At 43.2% G+C, this 8,690-nt stretch overlaps 1 protein-coding gene across 1 annotated transcript; it reads left to right on the top strand.

Moving 5' to 3' along the window:
• Positions 1-271: 271 nt before the first annotated feature.
• LOC142563695 (uncharacterized) lies at positions 272-8,178 on the top strand. Its single transcript, XM_075674289.1, has 4 exons — positions 272-583; positions 4,120-4,300; positions 6,398-6,542; positions 7,937-8,178. Exons 1-4 carry the CDS (start codon positions 439-441, stop codon positions 8,021-8,023), a joined length of 558 nt encoding a protein of 185 aa, XP_075530404.1. The 5' UTR covers positions 272-438; the 3' UTR covers positions 8,024-8,178.
• Positions 8,179-8,690: the final 512 nt, after the last annotated feature.

Genomic DNA, 8,690 nt, shown 5'->3' with positions numbered 1-8,690 from the left:
CACACACATACATACATACGTACATATATATATATATATATATATATATATATATATATATATAGCGCTTTAGCGTGTACTCTTCTCGAGTAAGGCAAATACAGCTGGCGTACGGGTGTTCTGGTAGTTTTCACGCTATGTGTATGGTGCGAAAGGCAGTCAATAAAGAATATTGATAGCCTTTGCAGGCGCCATGGCGCTGAAAAAACAGACGGCAGCGTCGTGACCGAGTGTAACTATTTGTTTAATGGCATTTGTGATGGTACTAAGGCGAATGGTGTACAGCGACTAGGCACTGTTCAAAGCGCCTGCTTCATCACCGAGTAGCACGGGCACTTGTGAATTGAAGTGTGCGGCTTTGCAGCCGGGAACGCGCTTTTATTGGGCGCTGTCGTCACTGAGCTTTTTTGTGTGTGTGCATATCCGGTTCAGGAAGAAATGCCTTTGGCTGCTTCTCCTCGGCGATTGCGCAAGGCGTCCCAAAACAAGGCTTTGACTGCGGTGGCTCTGGCGGTGGTGGTCACGGCAACTTTATGCGCCGGTACAGAAGTTGTACAATGGCCCAAAGTGACATCGTGCATGAGTAAGTGGACCGATTTAGGGTGGACGATTAGTAATGTTTTTGAGACAGAATGAAATACAAATCGAATAGCGCCAGAAGCGAATCGGAAATGGAATACTTTGTCGAATAGCTTTCGAGTAACGAACATCCGTTTCCCCAGTTATTAAAGAAAGCAATGTTCATATCCAAACATTGTCAACGCTAACAAGTTTCTATCATTACATCAAACAAGCTGTTACTTCTCATGCACAGTACTCTTCGGGGACTGCGAAGGTTCTATGTATAGCCACTAAGGTATTGCACCTGAAGTGATGTAGCCAGCTATACTACATGAAGCTCTCATGTTTTATGTGTGTGTACTATACCCAGGAGGAAATCACCGTACTTTTGCTCCAGTTTTATGCTTACAAGGCACAGTTGGCATTTTTATTTATTTCTTTATTTCTTTATTTCTTTATTTCTTTATTTATTTATTCATTTATGCATACTGCAGCGCAATTTGCGCTGTAGCAGGAGTGGGTTGAGCAGAGGTACAGAAAATGCATTGGAGTATACAGCGGTAAACACAAGTGAACACTTTTACAAAAGAGCGCTGAAAAAAGGAAAATACACGAGAAGTTATACAAATGCTGCCGGGCATGGGTGAGCACGATTACGCAACTAGGATGGCGGTTGCAAAATTCGCGATGAGCATGAGCGAATGGACCCAGGTAATGAATTCCAGTCTTCGACTGAGCGGGAAAAAAAGCTGAATTTGAACATGTTAGTACGTGCGTAATAAGCCTCTCTATATGGCTTTCAAAGATTGCGAAATGGCCCTTGATTCAGTAGAGACACCAACAGTCATAACGGCATTACGTAATCAAGGAGTACAGAACGCTTACGCAAATATCATGGAAAATATCTACAGAGGTCCTACAGCTACCTTAATTCTACACAAGAAAAGCAGGAAGATACCTATAAAGAAAGGGGTCTGACAGGGAGACACAATCTCTCCAATGCTACCCACTGCGTGCTTGGAAGAAATATTCAAGCTTTTAAACTGGGAAGGTTTGGGAGTAAGGATCGACGCCGAATACCTGAGCAACGTTCGGTTTGCCGATGACATTGTTCTATTCAGCAACACTGCAGACGAGTTACAACAAATTATTGAGGACCTTAACAAAGAGAGTGTAGGAGCGGGATTCAAGATTAATATGCAGAAGACAAAGATAATGATAAATAGCCGGGCAAGGGAACAGCAGTTCCGGATCGCCAGTCGACCTCTAGAGTCTGTGAAGGAGTACGTTTACCTAGGTCAATTAATCACAGGGAACCCTGATCATGAGAAGGAAATTCCCAGAAGAATAAAAATTGGTTGTATCCCATACGGCAGAAATTTCCACCTCCTGATTGGAAGCTTACTATTATCCTTGAAAAGAAAGGCGTACAATCAGCGCATTTTCCCAGTGCTGACTTATGGTGCAGAGACTTGGAGACTGACAAAGAAGCTTGAGAACAAGTTAAGGACGGCGCAAAGAGCGATGGAACGAAGTTTTCTAGGCATTACGTTAAGAGGAAGCTTTAGCTCGGGCCCAACTCCGACGCGGCCTATTCAAATACATGTAAAACGCAAAAACGTTTTTATGAGATAACCCCTGGACCGATTTTGATGAAATTGGTTGCATTTGAAAGAGAAAGTTAAATTCTAGTGACTGTTGGAAGCCGAATTTTGATTTAGGGCTTGAATTTTCTTAAAACGATTTTCAAATATTTGACCGTTTGAAAAAAATAGAAGCACGAAGTTTACAAATTCATAGCTCTGCATCAAAAACTGATATCGCGGTTCCGTAAACGGCATCCATTAGATCATTCAAAGCGGACAAATTCAATATGTCATTTTACATCTTACGTGAATTTGTTACGTTGGTTACAACAGTTCTGCAAAAGTTGTATTTTCCTATGATTAAATTTTTTTATATTCATGTGTAACATATCAATTTTGTCCGCTTTAGACGTACTATTAGATGCGATTCACAGAATTGTATTATCATTTTTAGTGGTTGAGTTACAGAGTTGTAAACTTGATAGTTTCGTTTTTTGAAAATTTACGATTTTTGCCAATTTTTAATAAAAAATTGACGACCTAAGTCAAAAATTCGAAACCAACAGTCACTAGATTTTAAGTTTGTCTTTTAAATGCAACAAACCTCGTCAAATTTGGTGCAGTGGTTGCCGAGAAAAACGAATTCTCCTTTTACATGTATTTAGATAGGAGCACTCGAGCTAAAGCTTCCTCTTAAGAGACAGAAAGAGAGCGGTTTGGATCAGAGAGCAAACGGGTATAGACGATATTCTAATTGACATCTAGCGCGAAAAAAATGGAGCTGGGCAGGTCATGCAATGCGCAGGTTAGACAATCGTTGGACCATTACGGTTACAGAATGGGTACCAAGTGAAGAGAAGCGCAATCGAGGAGTACAGAAGACTAGGTGGAGCGACGAAATGAGGAAATTCGCGGGCGCTAGTTGGAATCGTTTAGCACAGGACAGGGGTAATTGGAGATCGCAGGGAGAGGCCTTTGTCCTGCAGTGGACATAAAACAGGCTGCTGCTGCTGATGATGATGAATCTTATCGAATGCTTGGTCCTGTGTTTGTTCGCCACGGCTTTGTAGCCAGTGCTTCCGTTATCCGACCCGCAACTATTCCAATGTGGGCTGCGTCGACAGACGTAAGAGGAAGCTTTAGCTCGAGTACTCCTATCTAAATACATGTAAAAGGAGAATTCGTTTTTCTCGGCAACCACTGCACCGAATTTGACGAGGTTTGTTGCATTTAAAAGACAAACTTAAAATCTAGTGACTGTTGGTTTCGAATTTTTGAGTTAGATTGTCAATTTTTTATTAAAAATTGGCAAAAATCGGAAATTTTCAAAAAACGAGACTATCAAGTTTACAACTCTGTAACTTAACCACTAAAAATGATAATACAATTCTGTGAATTGCATCTAATAGTACATCTAAAGCGGACAAAATTGATATGTTACACATGAATATAAAAAAAATTTAATCATAGGGAAATACAACTTTTGCAAAACCGTTGTAACCAACGTAACAAATTCACGTAAGATGTAAAATGACATATTGAATTTGTCTGCTTTGAATGATCTAATGAATGTCGTTTACAGAACCGCGATATCAGTTCTTGATGCAAAGCTATGAATTTGTAAACTTCGTGATTCTATCTTTTTCTAACGGTCAAATATTTGAAAATCGTTTTAAGAAAATTCAAGCCCTAAATCGAAATTCCGCTTCCAACAGTCACTAGAATTTAACTTTCTCTTTCAAATGCGGCAAATTTCATCAAAATCGGTCCAGGGGTTATCTCATAAAAACGTTTTTGCGTTTTACATGTATTTGAATAGGCCGCGTCGGAGTTGGGCCCGAGCTAAAGCTTCCTCTTAAGGGCTGAGTAACAGATTGTACCCTTTACAGTAAATACGTAACTCTGGCCCGAGCGGCGTCCTACATAGGCCTTCCCACTTCCCCAATTAACGACGCGTTTATGTTTGTTTCAGCTGGAAAACGTGGCTTTCGCCTCAGAGACTTCTCCATCCAGGACTCAAAGGTGGGCCGCTACATGCGTGTCAACTACACGGTCGACGTCCTCCGCGAGGGCGATCATTCGCCGGCCGTGAAGTTTACCGTGCACAACTCCATCGGGCTGCGAACTCCCTGCGTGGACGACTTCGGCTCCTGGTTAGTGATGCTGGAAAAAACGCCCGCGCTTTACCTTGTCAATCTGACTGATCCAGTCGTTGGGTTTAGCGTCCCAATGTAACACTGGAGCTATGTGAAACGCTGTAGGGGAGGGCGACGGATTAATTTAGGCCCCCTTCGGTTCTTTACCTGTCCTTCAATTGAAGTAGCGTTTTTTTTTTGCATTTCGGTCCCGACAGAATGCTGGAAATGCTGGGCTGCGGACCTTGTCAAGCCATAAAAGGCTTTTTGTTCGCGGTCCTCCACACTGTGGTGTTAAAAATAAAGTGAATTGAATTGAATTGAATGCAACGTGAGAACTTTATAGTCACAATTTTGCCCCCAATTTTAAATATATGAATATTCACTATTGGGGGCTACAAACAAATGCTTACACTCATTGCAAAACCACGAGTGTGAGTACTGGCAGTATATGTTCGGCTTGAAAGATCAGGCACAAGAAATATAAATAAAACGAAAAAAAGTCTACATGAGAACGAGGAAAACAGGATCAGTACTGGCCACAGGTTTTTAGTTTTCTTTTTTAGAGATAGTGCAGCAAATATACGTTGCTCTGTGCAAGCGCCACACCTGACAAGAAACATGAATATACTGATGTGTAGATAAATACGCAGGTCGATAGATAGATAGATAGATAGATAGATAGATAGATAGATAGATAGATAGATAGATAGATAGATAGATAGATAGATAGATAGATAGATAGATAGATAGATAGATAGATAGATAGATAGATAGATAGATAGATAGATAGATAGATAGATAGATATGGTAACAAGTGTTACGTTACCATAAAATGAAATTTACGAGTGCAGGTGAATCATATATTCATGCCCTGACAGGCCTATACTGTCTCCCTTCTCCACCAATCCCCCAGCGTTCTCTTCCTCATCTCGACTTTCCGCGTAATGATCTCCCACTTGCAGCTTTAAAATCGCGATGCTTCGTCGATATCTGCGCTTGCCTCGTCTACTTGAGGCTGAAGGAAATCGCTCTTAAGACATGTTTCATCCTATCTCTGGCTTGCATCTGCAGCAACGAAAATCTTATCCACGCAGTGAAGCCTTCATTTGCACTCTCTAGTCATCTAGCTCTCAGCCTTGACCTCATAAGGTTACGCACACTGCCTTGAGTTGTGGAGAAAAAAAGGCTTCCTCGCAATCGTTTTGTTTAGCCATCCTACAGAGTTTTGATGTTCGTTTATCTTGCATTTTAGTTGTCCAGTATTACCTCTAGTGTGCATGCCTTGTGCTCCGTTTTAACATCCGTGTTTAGTTGCAAGCCACCGTTTTTTTTTACCAGGTGTCTACACCGTAGCGATACAGGTGTGCATGAAAACTGTCGTCGTGCAACCTTTGCACTCCATTTGCCTTTTAACCGTTCGTCAAACGGAAGCCTCTTCTTGTGGTTCATATGTCGCACTTCACACAATGAAGAAAACGATCCGCCTTAAGTTGTTTGATTTGTCCCGCTGTGATGGTCACCTAAAGATTCTCTTTACCTACTCATAGCCCTCTGCCTAATTTCAAGGGTATAATGGCGGTCTGATTCCAGGTAAACAACCGCATTTACAAGCGTGTGAACCGGCAGCATTCCACCCTTCAACATTCCCAAAATATTGCGCATTATTGCTCCCACGTGGTTTTGTGCTTTATGAGCACAGTACTCAATTTTTCTTTCCTCTTTGATTCCCTTCTATGCTGTCGCATGTAGTCCTTCTCATAATTTATCCATACGACAAGTGATACACACATTTACTATAGATGTACAGCGCCTGTTTATTTTCATATTACCATAATAATCACATTTTCTTTGCCCCGCTTACTTGTAAGCCTGAGATATGTGTCTTTTGTCTATAAATATAAAGCAGCGTTGAAGACATCAGTGGACTGTTTGGCGACGAAGTGGAGATACTGAACAACGTTTTAATATTTTCTGCAGTCGCTGGAGGGCTGCTTCGCACATGCGGACTGTGTTCCTGAAGTTTCGTTCAACAGTTCCCGCCAGAAATGCTAAGGGCTTTTATAGGTTAAGCTGTCTTCACACTAAACACACTCCATTTTTTTCCCGATGCAGCACATACAAGGCCTGCGGAGGCACGAAGTTGACCGAGCGCATGATCGGCGCTGGCTGGAACAATAGTTGCGAGAACATCCCGCTGGGCTCCTATCAATCGTCGATACTCCTCAAGGTCATCCCTGCTGTCCGGCTCGTAATGGGGGTAAGTGTGCACGCGGCCTTAGCAAATCAACTCGACGGTATTTAGCATGGACAATCATTTCCTTATACAAACGTGTACTCATCGTGCTTGCCGCATGTTTTTTCAAGGAGACACTAAAGGCAAATATTTAGTCAAGATAAAGTGATAGATTAATTCTTGAGAACGTCTAAGACGTCTATATTATCGTTAACAAAGCTTTAGTAATTCAGAAATTGAGGTTATTGGAGGTCACGACTTGAGACTCCACCGGAACATTCAATGGCAAGCCTGATGACGTAGCAACTCCTGATTACAATTCTGGCACTTGTGCTCGACCACTCATGAAAGTCGCAGTTTCACCCGAAAGGCGAAGCACCGATTGCGATAAAATTAGTGGATAGCTGAACGAAGTAAAGATAGTAGTCTTAGCGGCCGTACAAACGTGTGAACATTCCCTTAATAACTAAATTAACAATGATAGAATGTATAAGCGTGACTGAACGAGGACGTACGAAGAAACATACACACAGAGACGGCACTGTCTTTGTGTGTTTGCTTCTTTCTGCGTCCTTGTACAGTCGCGCGTACACACTCTATCATGTATTAAACCAACTACCGCCCCGACGTGTTTTAACTGAATTAACATGCACGATGCCCTGCGCGCACAGGTCAGCATGAACACATCTCACTCGATGAACGCGGAAACTCGCTGTCAAAATGCTAGAGTTACAAGTCGCGGCAGCACAGCACAGCGCATACGAAGCTACGGGCGCTACGCGCACTCTGCATACATCGCAGATCACATTGAAGATGAGGCCCGCGTTGGCGCGAACTTTGGCCACGTCGCAGATTGCTTTCAAGACACACAAGCGCCGGCAACGCATCCCTATGGCCTCCGCCAAACTACGGCGGGCGCCATTCGCGTTCCCCACGCTGCAGTAGTTGCCGCAGTTGTCTCCACTCTGTACAGATCTGTGGGTGAGGAGGATAACGAGATAGCCTAGCAGCCGCCGGAGAAGAACGCCACTCTCTCGCCAGACGCTCCTGCCTCACGCGCGACAGCGGACGGCACACTTCCAGTCCGCGTTCCTCGCTTGCGCACGCGAGATTGAACCGCGTTCGCCGGTTCACCCTTGCACGCATTCACTCGCACATACAGCATACGGCGTGTGGCGATGGTTTTATCGGCCTTAGACTTTTACAGAACCTCACGGCGACGGCGACGGCGACGGCAGAAATGCGCCTGGCGTGTTCATATAATTGCCCACGCAGTAATAAAGAAAGATCATTGCATTCCGTTATAATGTAGAGAAAATGCTACTTGTCTACATGAAGGAGCCCTATAAACATAGTACTCTGTATTCGGACGTTGACAGGAGCTAACTCTTTGTTTTGTGTTTCTTTTTCGTTCACAGAATGGCACATTCAACATTCGGGTGGAGGGAATCACTGAGAAAGGACGAGTTGAGTGCGTCTCTTTCGACATCTTCATCGAGGACTGAGCGAGAATGTGGTCGGTCGAAGGAACGAAGGCTATCGCCTTCGGCGTTTCCCTTGTAAGGCGTAATGAAGTACTGAAGCACTGCAGACACGTGACTTCCACTCATTGACTTAAAAACAGTAAATCGCTATTAAACCTGTTTTGCTGAGAATTATGGTTTCGGTTGCTTGAATACGGGATAACGCCTAGCAATCACAGAAATGTACTGACGGGGCATTCTCTATCTGACAAGGTACCCCAATGACTATGACTATGCGTTGTTGAATGCAATACCGCTGGTGTGATCGCGGCCGTGACCGCCGCATTTTATACAGTGAAATGCAAAAAACGCTTGTGTACACCCGTGAGCAAAAGTATACAGGCGAGAGATTGCACGATAAAGCCCATTCATTTATCTGCCTGCGAATGGAACATAAAATTAATAACTGCCGCACAAACTTGGCATTGCGAGCTTTCCAATGCACTTATCAATTTCAGTTTATGCTGGTTAATTACGAAGAAATTCAGGTTTTTCGGCGACCCTGTGGTCCGTATACTTTTGCTCACGGGTGTACATAATTTATGTGCATGGTTAAGAACGTCAGGTGGCAAATTAATTCGCGGTGCTCCAATACGGAGTGCCCCAGAATACACTGCGGTGTTGACACTTAAAATCCGAGAATTTAATT

Source organism: Dermacentor variabilis, chromosome 11, assembly GCF_050947875.1.
Source record: "Dermacentor variabilis isolate Ectoservices chromosome 11, ASM5094787v1, whole genome shotgun sequence".
NCBI lineage: Eukaryota > Metazoa > Arthropoda > Arachnida > Ixodida > Ixodidae > Dermacentor > Dermacentor variabilis.
The sequence above is the reverse complement of the archived record's forward strand: the minus strand, read 5'-3'. Positions and strand labels throughout refer to the sequence as shown.